Source organism: Eptatretus burgeri, chromosome 12 (assembly GCF_056783735.1).
Source record: "Eptatretus burgeri isolate ZD-2024b chromosome 12, Ebu_testis_v1, whole genome shotgun sequence".
Lineage (NCBI taxonomy): Eukaryota > Metazoa > Chordata > Myxini > Myxiniformes > Myxinidae > Eptatretus > Eptatretus burgeri.
The window spans coordinates 61,665,426-61,685,090 of NC_140972.1; the positions used below are offsets into that span (position 1 = coordinate 61,665,426).

Below are 19,665 nucleotides of genomic sequence, written 5' to 3' on the forward strand. Positions count from 1 at the left end.
TAAAGTTTCATTCAATTTGGTTCAATCGTCTTGGAGCTAGTGTACTTTGAAGTTTCAGCAGGAATGCTCAATGGCCCTCGGACACCCAAGTTGAGAGGGTTGCCATTTGGAAACTATCAGATATAGAGCAAAATGGATGTCATATAGCAGATAGGGAATCACCTTAAGATTATGCATATCAAATCACATCCAGTTCCATCCACTGATAACTACTCGGTATCCATTTGAATGAAAAGTACCGAAAATGCCGTTTGAAATCGGAAATCCCCAAAGTTCGAGGGGGTGCTGTGGGTGAACAATGGTCTAAATCCAAAATCCGGCTCGATCGTTTGTGCACAATGTATTCCAGACGATTAGTGTGAATTTTCATGACCATCCAACCATAACCCTTGGAGGAATAGCATTTGGCGCGAAGGCACCTCCAGCTCTCGCATATTATCGATTTTTGCACCAATTTACCTTTGACCCCTGACCTAAGCGAAGTCGGTCAATATGTCCTGAGGCAAAGTTGTACTCATTGAGTACCATGAACCATTGAGTTATTAACCATTGAGTCATTGAGTACCATAAAATTAAAGGGGTTTTACATCTGGAGGCTGATTAAAGGAGAAATTGAGGAATGTGCAACTTGCCAACCATTCTGGAAGGTTTTTTTTTCCATAGGTTCAAACCTTTGCTCAGTAGTTCATCTGCATATTACCATGAAACCGTGACTGCCTGTTATTAGCCCCCATTGGACTTCATAATCCGAAACAGGGTCTTATGGATTTGGTCCTGATTTTTGTGTCCATGTGTGCGTGCACCCGTGACCATATCTCGGACATGTATGGACCGATTTTATTTGGACTTGGCACAAAGACAACACAATGATGGGCTACATAAGCACATCATTTTGTTTCGCGGTGTGATCAAAGATGGCCGACTCGTGGCCATTTTAGTTGTAAAAAGAAAAAATGCCGGTATTGAACACGTCCTCAACCATTTCTCGGACATTCATTTTCCGATCTTGTTCAAACTTTGCACACAGATAATGAATGATTGCTTGCATATGCGTGTCATTTTTTTTTGAGATCAGATCCAAGATGGTTGACTGGTGGGCATTTTGTTACTAAAATGGATCTTCAACCATTTCTCAGACATGCATGGTCCGATTTTGTTCAAACTTTGCTCAACCACATGATGTACATGATGGCATACACGTGCACCACACCTTATTTTGTGATCTGATAAAAGATGGCTGACTGGTAGACTGGCAGCCATTTTTGTTGTAAATAAATATGAGCTAGCACCTTTAACTCCGTACAGCAAAATTACTGAAACAATGGGGACTATAACATGTTGTTTTTTCCTTCTTCCTAATATGTTATGTTCACAATCGTAGGATTGAATGAGTGCCACATAAATTTAACAATCTTTATTAACAAAGAAAACTCCTGATCCACTTACTTTTGCTTCCCAGGATTTAGGGACATCTCATCGACCCGTCTGTCGTACTCCAGCCAAAGATCCTCCAGTTCGCCCGTGTCCCCAAAAGCTCCCCACTCTGTGTTGATGCACATGCGGCCTTCATCCCCCTCCACCATCTCCACGTTTCGCATCTCCTCCATATAACAGGTGTTGCATCCTGTTCCTGCCCAATGCACATGTGGACATTTGTACTTATCTCGGTGAATTTAATGTGTTACTGCCAGTCTCTTTTAGTATTTGGTGAACTCAACAATTGTTTGTTTTGAGGGGTGTGAGGAGTGGGGGGTGGAGGGGAAAGTATAAACCTCCCAGATTATTTGGGTCTTTCAAAAAGTTATACGAGTGTCATATTCACAATCGTACAAGAAACACCAACAATTTTTTTTCATATGTATGTAGTCCTATTTCATGTACATATATTATATATATACATATATATATATATATATATATATATATATATATATATATATATATATATATATACATATTTGGGCTGTCTATCCCTCAGTTGGAACATCAACCTGGCTATAAACTGCCATCCTGGTGTTTCCCATGCATGGCATGGCATCAATGTGTGTGTTGTCTATTGGAAATATGTTCAGCTGGAGTATCCATATGACAACATTTATGGAGTTGACAGCTATCGTGTGCAGCCTGTGGCTGCTGGTTGCATCATTTTCTGGGGGCTTGGCTGTGCCGCTATGAGCAATTGGTCGCATTTTATGACCAACTTTTGATTCTTGGCGACCTGAATGCATCCTCTTGTACTGATCGTACAGGGTTTGAAAGTATTATCGGGAACTACGGATCTGGTTATATGAATGACATCTGTCTTCGTATGATGTCCCTCTGCTCTCCTAACCTATCCGTTATGGGTTCTTGGTTCAGTAGGAGAGACGTACACAGATTCATCTGGATCTCATGATGTTTCGACCCGTAAAGAACTGGATCACATTTTATCACAAGATCGTTCAATTTTCAAATCATATCGGGGTTTCAGAGGCGCCGAAGTCCGATAAACAATGACCACAGACTAGTTGTGGCTGATACATGTCTGCACTCTGTATACCATTATCATGCAAGACCTGGGAAACATTTGAATGTAGAAGCTATGGTTTGTGATCCAGAGCTGTCAGCTCGATATAACATCACCATTCAGAACCGTTTTGATGCTTTAGGCGAACTCTCAAACATCGCTTTAGGCGATGTTGAGTAGTCTTGGCCTCTTAACCGTGACACTATCCTCTCTGCGGCATCCAAGACAGTGGATTCAGTAGACAACAGAATCGGCCGTGGTTGTCAGCAGATAGCCTGGCCATTATTGATATGAAGAGGCAAGCACGACTTCAAGGAAACATCCTAGAAAGAATGCACCTTAGAGGTGTTTATCGGGTGAAGGCGAGTAAAGATCTTGATTCTTGGTATGGCACCTGGCCGATTAAGCTGAGGAAGGTATTCATCAAAACGACCTTCAACCTGCCTTCTGGTGAATCCAGCACCTGCGTATTGGTCAAAATTCAAACAAAAACAAAAGCAGCATTCCGATCATGAAGGCAAGTGGCACCCCCTGCCATATCAATGAGGAAACTCTCAACTGCTGGAAAGAACATTTTGAGCAGGTGCTTAACTTCCCCCCTGGTACACACTCCCCAGACTTGGAGGAAGAGGCATCCATAGCTGACGGTGATGTCGCTGTGTGTTGGGATCCTCCATCCTTGTCTGAGGTCCATTGCGCAGTGAGGAAATGCAAAAGTGGTCGAGCTGCTGGGTGTGATGCATCACCGCAGAACTGCTGAAATGTGCAGAGACTCCCATTTGTGATATATTGCAATGGCTTTTTATAAATGTCTGGAATTCTGGGCATGTTCCAGCTGAGTGAAAAAATGGCATAATAATCCCCATCTGCAAAGGCAAAGGCCCCCGCTCCAACTGCAATAGCTATCACCCGATGACCTTGCTATCTGTCCCTGGGAAGGTTTTTGCTCATGTTCTCTTGAACCGTATTCACCCCCTCCTGCTACAACATAAACGCCCCAAGCAATCTGGTTTCACCCAAAACAGGTCTACAACGGATGCCATCCTAGCCCTTCGTATTCTTGCAGAACTTCATCGGGTATTTCAGCGTCCATTAAATGTGGCGTATATCGACATCAAGGCCGCATTTGACTTTGTTGCACGAACATCCCTATGGAAGGTGCTGAGAGTCAATGGAATTCCATCATCACTTCTCAACCTGATCCAGAACCTCCATGAACATACAACAGCCCATGTCAGAGTGGACACCCTTTTCATCACCTTTCCCCATGTCTTCTGGAGTTTGTCAGGGTTGCGTCCTTGCTCCCTTCCTCTTCTGCTGTGCCATGGACTGGATAACGTCAAGGTGTACAGATCAGCTTGGAATCAATGTTGGTAGAGAAATCATCACCGATCTACTCTATGCAGGTGATGCTACCCTGTTTGTGAGAGACTCTGTTTACTGGCCGGCTGTGTTTAACCGCTTTGAATCAGTTGCTAAAAGCCTAGGCCTTACGCCCTCATGGCAAACAACCAAAGTACAGAATGTTGTCATTGGTCCTTCTCCCCTACCAGTACCTATCTCTGGTGTTGTTGTGGAATTAGTAGATCATTTCACTTACCTGGGCTCTAACATTCATTCATCTGGATACTGCAGTCCTGATGTGCATAGATGAATCAGCATGGTTGGCTCTGCCATGGAGCAACTCGACGCTGTCTGAAAACAGCTCCGGCTTAGTTTACCATCAAAGCTCTGCATTTACACAACATGCATCCAACCTGTTCTCCTCTATAGTTGTGAGACATGAACTCTTTTGAAAAAAGGACCAAGACACTTTGCAAGCTTTCCACATGCGATGTCAACGTCACATCCTTGGGGTACGATGGTATGACCGAGTTTCAAACAGCACCATTTGTGAGATCACTAGACTAGGCCCCATCACACTCGATATTGCAAGGAGACGCTATTCTCTTTCTGGACACATCCACTGTTTCAATGAACATGTACTGCCTCATATTTCCCCCGGAATTTGCCATGAATCTTTACCATGGTCAACGACCAGATCCAACCTGGTGCCGTCCTCGAGGACGCCCAAGACTTTATTGGTTACACCAGTGTGCCAACGAGTTTGGCCTTAGCCCACGTCAATGTTGCCAGAAAGCGATAGACCTACAGTTATGGGGGTTGCTACGTCCCCTAGTTGGGCATGCATAATCGTTGTAGTAGTAGTAGTAGTAGGCTGTGCCACTGATGCAGTGTGCTCTATTAGTATTACCAGTACAATGGAACTCATTTCACCGACTTCGGAAGGATGACAGGCTGAATCAACCTACCTGGTGTTAATTTAACAGCCGACGGGCCCAAACTCAAGACCGTAAGATCTTAAGATAGCCACCTTAGCTGTGAAGCCAACAGTGGACTTGGAGAAGTTGATGGTCGTGAAATATCCCATGGTGTTTTTTTCTTGAGGAGTAAGCGAGTTATCCCCGGCACCCTTAAACAAATTTCAAATTCCTTCCCAAACTTTCTCACCAACTCACACTTGGCCAGCATAGAGAGTATGCCAATACCCCGAACGTGAGTTGAAGGAGGCCTTCATCCTACAGTGGCCTGAAAATATTGGTTGAGGATGATATATCATTGGTCAAGAAAATATTTTATTAATCCTTGCTCTAGTACATCGTGCGGGAAATCTTACCTACTATCAGTCCAATCTCGCAATTATGATCTTCATAGTAACAGGACACCATCGTAGCTACTGTGTCATTCACCATGGCAACGATATCCATTTCAATGTCCTGTATGTAGTAAAAGTATTTTAACTTAATTCATCAAAGCGAGATTTCACACTCACCTCACCAAAAAGTTCAATGGGATCTATTTGGAGAAAAAAGAGAATAATTTGTGAAAGAATGGGTGTCAACGGAACTTACACGCCTCTTCTTTATGGCTTCACGGAGTAGGTTCACAATATCATTACCCTCAGCCCCAGAAGCTTTGAACCCTTTCGTCCACTTCATCAAAATTCCCTACATACAGTCACATGGGGCACAGAATTGCGGTCAAGTTTGTCCAAGCATACCTTCAAGGGAACACTCCATGTTGTATGAATAATTGAGTCAACCTTGTCAAGATCTTGGTGCTTGACGGGGAAGGAGAAAGTGAATCCGAGCGGGAGTTTTCGTTCCTTCATGTTGTGTTTCTCCAAGAAGTTTGCGATGCACTCGGCAACGAAACCGAAAAGCTGGAGAAATAAAAACGGGAATTGTGGGACTTATGTCTGTCTGAATTATGGAGTGCAGAAAACTGCAACCCTGTTGATGTGATTACAAGCTGGCAAAGGTTACGGTCTCTCCTTAAAAGGTGCTCGACAGTCCAATACCCCAAAATGCGAATTTCCATGTCTGAGAGTTCCCTCTGACCTGCTATTTGATTTGAAATTTGAGGGCTGGCCTCCCCCCACCCCCCAAAAGAACCCATTTATGGTTTATGGCAAAAAAACAACTTATCTTCATCTGCACCCATGTGAGATCATCATAGTGTCAGTGACATGGCACAGCACATGGAATATTGTGTACACATGTTAAAGATTTGTTAAGAACTTCCAGAACGGAGTCTAATTTAGATTTCCAGTTCCCCTAACGGCTTCTGCGGAGGTTTGATTACCATCCCGAGTAATAAGAGTTTTGGGTCATTTTCAGCAAGCTCACCGGAGCGAAATTGCCCGATTGTTATTTTTATTTTATTCTTGCAAACATTGAATCGCCTCATTCCGTGTTTGGTGCATCAGAATAAAAATGCACTTTTTGTATGACAGTGATGCTGTACCCATGTGTAGTTCCATGTTTGTGATGTTTGACCAAGATGAATTCCATCCCATAGCCATTCTCCTTCAAACAGATGATCTCAAAAGGCCAATGCATCGAACGTAGTTTCAGAGGCTCATGAACCGCCTGCAAAACCAGGTGCATGGATTTATCGGTCGATCATCTGAGGTCCAATATGGGTCACGATGCATGTGTCAGTATCAGAATGTCGGTTTGCTCAACCCCCCTCCATGAATATGGTCCATTATGTGATCCATTAATGTGATGGTCCATTAATGTGGTGATCCATTAATATGGTCCATAATGTGATCCATTAAAGGTAGTCCCCCTCACTTTGGACTCACTTCTGTGCTAGCCTGTCCAGAACATTTCATGGTCTATTTTCCCCTGCTCAGGCTGAGTGAACCTAATGGTTATGCTGATCCTTTTCTTCCATCAAAAAGTGAAAATATTATGACAAGCAGGACCTATCTATACTTTTGAAATGATGGAACACACTCACCATATCAAATTTGCCACAGCCTGTGCTATGGAAAGCTGCCATCAGTAGTACAGTCATGGCCAAACATATTGGCACCCTTGCACTTTTTTTCAAATAACTCACAATTTTCTCTAAAAATAAGTTGAAATTGACAAAAGTATTTGGTCTCCACAAGTCTTTATTTCACTGTTAATATCACCGAACTTTTTTTTTTTTGTAGACCTTGTCGAGGCTCGTATGAGAGCTAATACACAACGCACAGCAAGGGAGGTAGGAGACAAGAGGGGCGGGAGTGAGGACAAAACAGCAAGGAACACTGACATTAGGAGATCTGTGGAAGGGAGAGGGATGGGGCGGGGAACATGGGGAATACAAGATGGACATTACAGGGACTTTCAGAAAGGAAAGCAGGGAATTTGAAGGAGATGGATTTGGGGTGGAATAACAGGGGTAGAAAAGATCGAGGATTTGGATGGGGGATGATAAGAGGTGGTGGTGAACAGCGGTTTTGAAGGCCTGGAGGGAAGAATGTGATTGAACAGAGTGAGGTAGTTTATTCCAAAGGCGGGAAAAAAGAGGAATGAAAGAGTGAAGGTTAGCAGTGATTCTTGATTTTGGTAGTTTTACCAGAAGGGGGTTGTTGGCGGACCATGAGTGCCCTGCGGAAATATGGAGGGGGGGGGGACATATCGCAGACAGAGCAGGGGCGGGGGCAAGACCAGAGAGGAGACGGTAGAAGACAGAAAGACCACTGACCTGCCTGCGGTGAGAAAATGAGAGACCCAAGGACTCAGCCTCACTGCTGCAGATACCAATAATCTGAAATGCCTTGGTTTCCACAGCACAAAGCTGAGAAAGGTGGGAGGCAGGAGCCCCAGCCCAGAGGGGAGAGCAGTACACTATCAGGCTGCGGACGAAAGCTTTGTTTGTGGTCAGGAGCTCAGGAGGGCCGAGGAAGGACTATGCACGACAGAGGATTCCCAGTCGGTGACTGGCTTTGGAGGCCAGGTTGGAAATGTGGCTTTCCCAGGAAAGATCATGGCAGATACTGAGACCCAGAAGCTTGAAAGAAAGGACTTCTTCCAGAGGATTGTTGAGAAGGTGGATGGGGGGGGGGTGGGGTGGGGGCAGTTCCAAACGGTCCTTTTGGAGAGATATAGTGAGAGTGTGAGATTTGTCCGGATTGAAAGACATGTTCCACATGTTGGACCAGTTTGTGATTTTACCCAGATCTGTGATTCAACATTTAAATCAGCAAACATTACCGCCCTACATAAAAAAGGTGCAAAAACAGATCCCTGCAACTACAGACCAATCAGCCTTCTCCCAATCATCAGCAAGGTTATGGAATCTTTCATCGCTTCAGACATTAAATCCTTTCTCTTTTCCAATGGCTTGATTTCCGATCATCAATTTGGTTTCAGACCAGGTCACTCCACCCTAGACAAGCTGCTTCTGCTCTCCCAACAATGGATGGAGGTTCTCGATGCCGGACATGAAATCAGAGCCATATCCCCAGACATATGGCATACTTTTGACATGGTCTGGCACCCTGCCCTGCTTACTAAACTCTCTTCCTATGGTATCCTAGGCCATCTCCACTCATGGCTCACAGACTTCCTCTCCTGTCGCAGTCAACGTGTGGCCATAAATGGAGTTCTTTCACCCCCTCTTCCTGTCCAGGCTGGAGTTCCTCAAGGTAGCGTTCTGGGCCCTGTTCTTTTCCTGGTTTTCATCAATGATCTCTCCGACTCTCTGGAAAATCCTCTTTATGTCTTTGCTGATGACTCCACCCTCTGCCATACCATCTGTCACCCCTCAGACCGGCAAGCAGCAGGTTCTTCATTCTCTGCAGATCTGGATAAAATCACAAGCTGGTCCAACACGTGGAACATGTCTTTCAATCCGGACAAATCTCACACTCTCACTTTGTCTCTCCGAAATGACCGTTTGGAACCCACCCCCCCATCTATTTTCTCATCAATCCATTGGAAGAAGTCCTTTCTTTCAAGCTTCTGGGTCTCACTATCTCCCATGATCTTTCCTGGGAAAGCCACATTTCCAACCTGGCCTCCAAAGACAGTCGCCGACTGGGAATCCTCCGTCGTGCATAGTCCTTCCTTGGCCCACCTGAGCTCCTGACCACATACAAAGCTGTCAACCACAGTCTGATGTAGTACTGCTCTCCCCTCTGGGCTGGTGCTCCTGCCTCCCACCTTTCTCGGCTTCACGCTGTGGGAACCAAGGCATTTCGGATCAGTGGCATCTCCCACGATGAGGCTGAGTCTTTGGGCCTCTCACTCTCTCTCACCGCAGGCTGAGTCTTTGGGCCTCTCACTCTCTCTCACCACAGGCAGGTCTTTCTGTTTTCTACTATCTCCTCTCCGGTCTCGCCCCCCCCTGCTCTGTCTGCGATTTGTCCCCACCATATTTCCGCAGAGCGCTCAAGGTCCACCAAAAACCCCCTTCTGGTAAAACTACAAAAATCACGAATCACTGCTCACCTTCACTCTTTCATTTCCCTTTTTTCCTGCCTTTGGAATAAACTCCCTCACTCTATTCAATCCCATTCTTCCATCCAGGCCTTCAAAACAGCTGCTCACCACCACCTCTTATCATCCCCAATCCAAATCCTCGATCTTTTCTACCCCCATTAATCCAACCCAAACCCACCTCCTTCAATTTCCCTGCTTTCCTTCCTGAAAGTCCCTGTAATATCCATCTTGTATTCCCCATGTTCCCTGCCCCATCCCTCTCCCTTCCACAGATCTCCTAATGTCTCTGTTCCCCACTGTTTTGTCCCTTCCACTCCCGCCCCTCTTGTCTCATGCCCCCCTTGCTGTGCGTTGTGTGTTAGCTCTCATACGAGCCTCGACAAGGTATACAAAAAAATCCTTTCATCTCCTCTCTCTGACTCTCTGGAACATCCTCTTTATCTATTTGCTGATGACTCCACCCTCTGCCATAACTTCCCTCATCCTTCAGACTATGAAAAAAATAAATCACAAGATTGTCAAACACTTGGAATATGACTTTCATTCCTGATAAATCTCATACTCTCACGATTTCTCTCTGAAAGGACTGTCTGGAAAACCCTCCTATTTACTTTCTTCACAGTCCTCTTGAGGAAATTCAGTCATTCAAACTCCTGGGTCTCAATATCAGCCATGATCTTCCTTGGGTAAACAACATTTCAAAATTGGCCTCCAAAGCCAGTCTCTGTCGTACAAAATCTTTCCTTGGCACACGTCAACTCCTATCCACCGACAAGGCCTTCATCTGCATCTTGATGGAATAATGCTGTCCCCTTTGGGCTTGCTGCCCTGCCTCACATCTTGCTCAGTTTGACACCACCAAGGCTTTTAATATTATTGGAATCTCCTGCGATGAAGCCGAGTCGATGGACCTGTCGCTTTGCCATCGCAGACAAGTTGGTGGTCTCTCTGTCTTCTACCACTTCCTTTCTGGTCTTGCACCCTCTGCTCTTTCCGTACTTTATCCCCTCTCCAGGTTCCTTCAGGGCGCTCACACACACACACACACACACACACACACACACACACACACACACACACACACACACACACACACACACACACACACACACACACACACACACACACACACACACACACACACACACTCCACCGTCAACTCCCTTTTGCTTAAACTACCTAAATCCAGGATCACGACTCATCTCCACTCATTCATTCCTCCTTTTCCCACCTGTGGAACCTGTTAAAAAATTAAAACCCCAAGGCCTATGAGGAAATTGAAAGTCTGCCCTGTCTAAACTGTCTTCATACTACTCTACAAGGTGAATCAGCTTGGTGTGAAGACATAAGTCAGCCTTTGTCACTTATGGAACCACAATGGCAGTTGGAATTTCACCATCACCTGGGATGTGGTGCCACTTACCCAATGCTGAAACCCAATTTCAATGGGAGTGACACTGTACTGAACCTTGTCTTATAAGGTGCACGTGGAGAACACAATTATAGGCTAAAGTGAACACTTGGAACAACATTCTCAGAAAGCTTGTTAACTCGAAATGGGATGCTCATCCTTCCACCCTTTGAGCTACATCACTGGTTCTATGCAACAGCACAGTAGAATATGCCTGCCCGGTGTGGGAAAGATATTCCCATGCCACGAAACTAGACCCTGCACTGAATGATAGCTGCCGATGCATTACAGGGTGCCGAAACCAACAAATGTCAACAGCCTGCACGTCTTTTCCGGAATTGTCCCTCCAAGCATCATAACAGCCACAGCAAGCAGAATGGGGGCACTCCAGACATTTCAATGACAAAAGGCACTCCCTGCATGAATATACTGCAGTCGAGAGTAGGTTGAAGTCCAGGAAGAATTTCATTGACTCTACAAAATCCCTTGAGGATACTCCAAGAAAAAATTGGTTGGAGGACTTTGCACAACACTTTTGAGGAAGCTCTTCAAATGCATGCATCTCAAACCAGAAGAACATCTACCACCAGGCAGGAAGAACATTTGGCCCATCTGGAAATGACTAAACCATGTTAGAACTGGTGTTTAAAGGTCCATAGCAGTGATGATCAAACGGGGGTTCTCCACAGATCCCAACATGCGTGACTGTGGTGAGACAGAGCATGAAACATCTGCTTGTACAGTATGTCCCCAGTTAGGAGTACTGTACTATGTTCTCCATTATTCCTAGCTAATGCTACATCCAAGGCGTTGGCATGTGCAAATTATTGGAGTAATATTTAGTGTATGACTCGACATGATAAGAAGAATATGATTGTGCACAATATTGGAGAGAATTGATGATGTTGGTTTTGAGAAGATTATAGAGGTCCTCCACGAGTCCAGGAGTCAGTAAATGAAATTTCTCCATCCCTCGAGTTGCTCGTTTTTGGAAACCTCATGAGGTGTCTTGCTCTGGATAATTTGTACTTCAACGGTCACATTGGGATCACTGAGCAGGATTTGAGGATGTCAAATCGGGGAAAATAGCTGAAGAACTTTGTTAATAAACCTTTGAAATGCTTCATGACATGGGAAGAATATATTTTTTGGGAAAATTAATAACGCAATGCAAGAAAGAAGTTGTTGTGAGGTTAATAACTAAATAAACAACCGAAAATGACAAAATTCCGACCACTCTATAAATAAAATTAAAAAAACAAATAAATAAGCAATAACAGAAGAACATTCATCATGATGAGGTCCTTCCATCTGGAACGAACCATTATATTGAGGCACACACACACACACACACACACACACACACACACACACACACACACACACACACACACACACACACACACACACACACACACACACACACACACACACACACACTATAAATAATAATTTGGAAGACCCAGGGTCTGGTGTGGATTATTTTTAGCCACAACTCTGAATCATATGTTATAATCGAGATCATATTTTCGGATATTATTTATATTTTTGACACACATTGCTCAGACTCTAAACGTTTACACCAGAGTCGGTGGTGTAATGGTTAGAGCATCCTCTTGAAATCTGGGAGGTCTGTGGTTCGAATCCTGGCTGAGTTGTACCAAAGAGTTTTTAAAATGTTATGTGATGCTTCTTGCTTGATGGTCAGCATTTTAAAAGGATAGAGCACGTACAAACAACCATAGGTTGATAACCATTGCACGAGCTTTGATGGGCCTAATGGCCTCTTCCTGTGTTGAAGGTCCTCTTTTTTAGGAAAGCCGTTAAAAAAACTTCTGATTGCCTTTTATACAAACTTTGGGTAAGTTCAGGCAAACTGACCATCTCGGCGGTGCCCGTCATAGTATCCTTGGGAATGCTGTACACTTGCACCTTGGTCTCCACCTTCCACGTGCCCACCTCGTCCGTGCCAGTTTTCACGACCATCACTCTGATGTTTGTGCCACCCAGGTCCAAGGCGAGAAAGTCTCCCACCTCTGGCCAAGGCAATACATACAGTACATGTCATATTATCATCACTAACAAGCAAATAATTACTGGTTTTTTATTTTATATTTATTTTGTAATGAAAATCTAGTCATGGGAGAAGATGTTGTGGAGTGGAAAAGGGTTAGTTTTTAGGGTGAAGAGGTCAGACATTGGGCCGTCATCATTATTATTGTTGTTTTCCTATTTTTGTTCGATGCTGAAGTGCATTTTGTGAGTTACAACAGGGTAATTGGTTTATTACACCATGCAAAGCCAATTATATAAGGACTGGAGTTGGTCTACGTCAGCAGAAAAAGAAGGAAATTTTACCAAGAGGTACACACACTTGTCTCTAAGTTGTCTCGCCTGGGTTTGAATCCCGACCCAGCTATAAACTGTCATTCTAGTGTTTCACAGGCAGGGTGATTCATCAATGTGTGTGGTGTCTCGTATTCTGGAATTCGTTGGTGGACATCAAAGATTGATTACTTTATTTCTCTCTCAACATTTGATTACCTTTTATCTCTCTCAACATTTGATTACTTTATACTTTTCTCAACATTTGATTACCTTATTTCTCTCTCAACATTTGATTACCTTAATTCTCTCTCAACATTTGATTACCTTAATTCTCTCTCAACATTTAATTACCTTAATTCTCTCTCAACATTTGATTATCTTCATTCTCTCTCAACATTTGATTTCCTTTATTCTCTCTCAACATTTGATTAGCATATCTCTCTCAACATTTGATTACCTTTTATCTCTCTCAACATTTTATTACTTTATACCTTTCTCAACATTTGATTACCTTATATCTCTCCCAACATTTGATTACCTTATACCTCTCAACATTTACTTACTTTATACCTTTCTCAACATTTGATTACTTTATACCTTTCTTAACATTTGATTACCTTATTTCTCTCTCAACATTTGATTACCTTATTTCTCTCTCAACATTTTATTTGCATATCTCTTTCAACATTTGATTACCTTTTATCTCTGTCAACATTTGATTACTTTATACCTTTCTCAACATTTGATTACCTTATACCTCTCTCAACATTTGATTACCTTATACCTCTCTCAACATTTTATTACCTTATACCTCTCTCAACATTTAATTACTTTATACCTTTCTCAACATTTGATTACTTTATACCTTTCTCAACAATTGATTACCTTATTTCTCTCTCAACATTTGATTTCATTAATTCTCTCTCAACATTTGATAAGCATATCTCTCTCAACATTTGATTACCTTTTATCTCTCTCAACATTTGATTACCTTTTATCTCTCTCAACATTTGATTACTTTATACCTCTCTCAACATTTGATTACCTTATACCTCTCTCAACATTTGATTACCTTATACTCCTCTCAACATTTGGTTACCTTATATCTCTCTCAACATTTGGTTACCTTATATCTCTCCCAACATTTGATTACCTTATACCTCTCTCAACATTTGATTACTTTATACCTTTCTCAACATTCGATTACCTTATACCTCTCTCAACATTTGATTACCTTATACTCCTCTCAACATTTGGTTACCTTATACCTCTCTCAACATTTGGTTACCTTATACCTCTCTCAACATTTGATTACCTTAATTCTCTCTCAACATTTGATTAGCATATCTCTCCCAACATTTGATTCATTAAAACCTTATACCTCTCTCAACATTTAATTACTTTATTCCTTTCTCAATATTTGATTACTTCATACCTTTCTCAACATTTGATTACCTTATTTCTCTCTCAACATTTGATTACCTTAATTCTCTCTCAACATTTGATTACCTTCATTCTCTCTCAACATTAGATTACTTCATACCTTTCTCAACATTTGATTACCTTTTATCTCTCTCAACATTTGGTTCCCTTATACCTCTCTCAACATTTGGTTACCTTATACCTCTCTCAACATTTGATTACCTTATACCTCTCTCAACATTTGATTACCTTATACCTCTCTCAACATTTGGTTACCTTATACCTTTCTCAACATTTGATTACCTTATACCTCTCTCAACATTTGATTACCTTCTACCTCTCTCAACATTGGTTACCCGATACCTCTCAACATTTAATTACCTTATACCTCTCTCAACATTTAGTGAGAAAATGCATTGTTAGCGGTTTATTCATCGATGAAAAGCTATTACCTACCTGAACCATCAGGGGTCGAACGAACGTAAGTGGGCAACATCTTCACACTAGCCTCCATATTAGTGTGCACATGTAGACCTTTCTCCATCTCTCGCCTCAACCGCAACATGACATCCTCCAACACCGACCTGTCCAGTGCAAACCCCTCCAGCAACGCCTCAACCTGCATGCAACCAGCAGTCTCAATGAAAGCAGGCTCATGGTACTTAGGTCTTGTGTTTTGGAGACCAATTATAAGCTATTTTAAATGGATAGCACTCAGAGAATCGAACACTTTCTACCATGTTGCAGGTTTACTCGGTCTGAAGTTAAACTCTGTAAGTTATACCTTTCAATATCGACACCCTATGTCCAACTTTCTTGTAATATGAGGCATAAATAAAGAAATGGAGGCATCAGCAATGGCATGGGTACTTTGCACAACAATTTATACTTAAAGCTCAAAGACATTGAAAGGATAAAATGAATTACCTCCCTGTTTTGTTGAAATGTAAGTCTGGTTCCAACACCAGGTGCCATGACCTTTTTTTTCTACTGTCTTTAAATCCTCGCCACCTTATAGCCGCAGCAGATGGCGGGCTTACTGCGTGATCCCTCTCGGGTTGGTGATGGAGATGAACGAGTCGCACTCGGTAAAGTACCTGTCAACTCTGCGCACGCTTTTTAACCACATCGAGAGCCCTAGCGTCATCGCACGTCATAAGGGTAGTTACTGGCCGGTGCGGTGGCCATTCAAACCAGAGTGATGATTTTCTTTGAGAACTTTCCTTCTGGCCATGGTCATGACTTCTCTTTTCCATTTGTTATTTTGAATATGAAAACTATTTGATGACATAATCTTTCAGGTATTGGGGCTTCTTTTGGGCTCTCTGAGGTTGTTGTTATGATTTGAGGTTGTTGGTTGATGTGTCTTCTTCAGAGTTTTAGGGTTCTTTTCCTCCTCTCTCATTTTCGTTCAAATTTGGACTTTGCTGGGAGATCTCCTGGGAAGACGTCTGTGGTCTGATGCATCCATCTTAACCGATATCCACACCACTCACTCAAATTAAATGGTATCGCTAACAATGGTATCCCACTAACTGTTAAATGGGGTATGTGAGTGCAAACCCAACTACTGGTTTTATTTAAAACTTTAGCATGGTTTAGAGGAAGAGCCAGATAAGTATTAATCCCGTATAATCCATCAGGGCGTGAGTGCTCATACTCCTTTGCAAATCTGTTCTATTTGTACCCTTATCCAGTTCTACTTCACTAGTTAAGCCTCTTTTGTTTCTTTGTGTGATGTGACTAGCTAGGTAAGGTGTGCGATAAGCGTTTGGCTGATGAATACATAAGCGACTACCATTATGAGTTGCACTTGAGCCCATTCGGCCATGGGGATATCCCCATCTTTATCATACAAGTCAAAACAAATGGTGCACATATGCATGTAACAAGAAAGGCTATCATAGCAGTCCCAAAATGGTGATCATTCAGAAGTTCTTCTCAGGATCTTTCATGCTGTGTGACCCTTTGCAGTGGGAGGCATGGATCCATGTTGCTCGGCCCTGGTATTTCATAGCAGGGTGGGTCGTCAGCAGAATTAAAAAGGGTCCGCACCACCTTGGCTGTTGAGAGAGTTCTTTCTTTTATGAGTCTTTACATATACCAAATCCCCAGGTTTGAAGCTGTGGAAATCAGCAGTGGCTGGCTCAGCTAAGGCTTCCTTCACCTGCGCATAGAAGCCTCTCGCAGCACGATTCAATGAAATACAAAAGGTGAGCAACGTCTCGTCCATTTGATGCACATTTATCTCTCTTACAGATAATGGAGCTTAGTGAGGTAACTTTATCGGTCTCCCTATTATAATTTCATGCGGGGACAAGCCCGTTTTTCGATTGGAGGTCGACCTCAAAGTCTTAAGAGCTATTGGTGGTGCATTTGGCCATTTTAGCCCAGTTTGTTCACAAATATTTCCCACTTTGTTCTTTAAAACCCTATTCTGTGTCTCTGCTGACTGTGGTTGATGAGGGAAATGCAGGTGCTGCTTGATTTGCAAGGCCCAACATAACTCCTTCACCACTTCGGCTGTAAGATTAGTTGCCTGATCGCTGGAGATTTTACAGGGAATCCCAAATCGACAGACAAAATCTTTCATCAAAAGTTTGACTACAGTAGTCGCATCTGCTTTTCTACAGGGGAATGTCTCAACCCATTTGGAAAATAGATCCACCAAGACCAAAATATACTCAAACCCACAACACTTTGGCATTTTGGCAAAATCAATTTGGATGTGAATGAAAGGGCAGGAGGGGGGGAGCCCCCCTTGAGCCATCTGAGGCCCCCTCCCCCGGATTATGTTCTTGGCAAACGTGGCATGTCCGACAATATTGTTCTGCAATATTGTGCATTATAATTCACATGTCTCTCTCTCCTGTCCCCTCCTGGCAATGTATTTACTTGTGCGTGCATCAAATTTGCTGTTGTCTCAGCACTACGTTGTTCAATCAGTGAGCTAAATTGGTTTATAAATGACAGCATGTCTTTCACGTTCTTAGTTTCCCATCCCATGCACATACGTTTGACATCGTCTTGTAATTTTGCAGCCAATCCACTAACGAAGGCATGGGAAAATGGCACTCCCTCATCATCTGGCAAACCCAAATGCCATCCGTACACATTATGTAGACGCTCTAAATAGTCTAATGGGTCCTCGACGCTCTCTGTTTACATGCCTGAATCTTTCCCCAATCCGTTTTAAGGGGAGCTACTTCCACCACTGCCTCAATGAGGTCATTGATGTGACTATTGAGTGTGCCCCTACTTGAGGGTGCCTCTTCTGGCCACTTGGCAGTTTGTTTCAGCTGTCGCAGCATCCGCTCAGGCATAACCAGTCGCAATAAAACATTCATGTCGACATAAGTTGGGTTATGACATTCCACAATAACTCACAATTCCAATTGAAACCTCTGCGGATCTTCACGCATTTTCGGCATATCATTCGCTATTGCTCTTAATTCTGAACCCCATGGTAAATAAATGGCTTGCACACCGTTCGGGCCAGGGTAATCTCACAATGGATACACACCTATTGGTGCAATTCCCACCTTATCACCCTCTGTAGCATCACTGATCTTTTGTGACTTGGTCCGCACCCCAGCCATACCAGTGTTGGGACCCCTTCCCCGTCGGTGGGTGTTCGATACCTCCGCATTCCCGTGATACCTTAAAACCTTGTCCTCCGCAGCACGTCTTTCATCATCACTCTCCAAAACCTCCATTTTTGATACTCCACCTGTTGTCCCCTCCAATCGCGTGCCTTGATCCGGATGTGGAATAAAAATAATTATATTCATGTATTTTCAATCATTTTCACTTGTTGAATTGTTGCTGGTATTTTATGAGTTTAATTTTTGTACTCTAGTCGAATTGGCTGTCAGTAATGTTTCACTTTTCCCGAGAGTCTTTTGATCTACATATTGATAAAGGAAATATCTTATTATGAAAAAAGGGCTTGCTCACTGCACCGAAACAGGGTGACCTGGTTTATAACACTGCAACTTTTGCCATGATTGTGTCATTCTCTCCCTCCCACCTAAAGTGGATACATATTGTAGTTTTGAGTTATTTTGCCTTATGCTTATCAGCTCATTTTGTAGTTGAGTTGTCAAATGTCTCACCCTCTCATTCTTTGGAATGTCAAATTGTGTATAAGAGGGATTACTTCAGGCTTCTGTTTCAGTGAAATCCATTTGAACATTTCAGTGAATCATTGAATGTTATTCCTCCATATATACGAAACTAAAGATTATCCGTTTGTATACTACCAGTCAAAAGTTTTAGAACACCCCCATTTTTCAGTTTTTACTGAGATTTAAGCAGTTCAAGTCCAGTGAAAAACCTGAAATGGTACAAAGCTAAGTAGTAAACTGCCAGAGGTTAAAAAAAAAGCTCAGGTTACCAAAAACTGAAAAATAATGTACATTTCAGAGTTGTTAAAAAAGGCCCTTTTCAGGGAACAAATAATGGGTAAGCAACTGCAGCTGTTCTGCAGCAATGGAAGTAAACTAAGTCTTGAAAGTTGATGCAAACAATTCCGACAGGTGTTCCAACTTTTGTTGATTAGTTACAAACCCTCTGTCTGTATAAATGCAATGTTGGAACAGACTGTGTTGCTCCACCCTCTGAAGCAATATTTGGACAATATTGCACTGCAGGAAGTAGTATATTGCTATCATCATGGTGATAAAAAGACAATTAACAAAGGAAGACAGACAGACCATAATAACCCTGAAAAGTGTAGGTCTTTCCTTTAGAGAAATTGCAAAGTAAGCCAAGGTGTCAGTGAGTACAGTTTCCTACACCATCAAAAGGCACTTGGAAACTGGAGGAAACTCTGACAGGAAGAGGTCTGGCAGACCCAAAGCCACAACACAATCAGAAGACAAGTTTCTGCGAGTCAACAGCTTGCGTGATAGGCAGCTCACAGGACAGCAGCTTCAAGCACAGCAGCTTAACACTGGTCGAAGTAAGGAAGTCTCAGTTTCAACTGTGAAGAGAAGACTTCGAGCTGCAGGTTTGACAGGTTGAGTGGCATTCAGAAAGCCATTGCTAAGATGGCAAAATAAGAAAAAGAGGCTTGCCTGGGCCATGAAGCACCGCCAATGGACTACTGAAAACTGCGAGAAGGTCTTCGGACCGATGAATCAAAATTTGAAATCTTTGGTTCAACACGCGGGGGTTTTGTACACCGTCGAGTAGGCGAAAGGCTGGTTCCTCAG

The 19,665-nt window shown here is 42.9% G+C and overlaps 2 protein-coding genes across 3 annotated transcripts in view; one reads left to right on the forward strand and one right to left on the reverse strand.

Annotated features, from left to right (window-relative positions):
* GCK (glucokinase) overlaps positions 1-16,125 on the reverse strand; it is a 51,718-nt gene extending 35,593 nt beyond the window's left edge. Inside the window, exons 1-6 of the mRNA XM_085848219.1 lie at positions 14,906-16,125; positions 12,581-12,735; positions 5,610-5,729; positions 5,419-5,514; positions 5,184-5,283; positions 1,447-1,630 (exon numbers count right to left, since the gene is read on the reverse strand). Coding sequence (XP_085704345.1) covers positions 1,447-1,630; positions 5,184-5,283; positions 5,419-5,514; positions 5,610-5,729; positions 12,581-12,735; positions 14,906-15,074 — 824 coding nt within the window. The 5' untranslated portion in view covers positions 15,075-16,125. The remainder of the gene's footprint in view (positions 1-1,446; positions 1,631-5,183; positions 5,284-5,418; positions 5,515-5,609; positions 5,730-12,580; positions 12,736-14,905) is intronic.
* Positions 1,474-19,665, forward strand: part of LOC147015740 (BRISC complex subunit Abraxas 2-like) — an 87,753-nt gene continuing 69,561 nt past the window's right edge. For both annotated transcript variants that reach the window (XM_085848206.1, XM_085848208.1), the window contains exons 1-3: positions 1,474-1,614; positions 15,468-15,537; positions 16,565-16,662. The gene's annotated coding sequence lies outside the window, so the exon portion shown is untranslated. The remainder of the gene's footprint in view (positions 1,615-15,467; positions 15,538-16,564; positions 16,663-19,665) is intronic.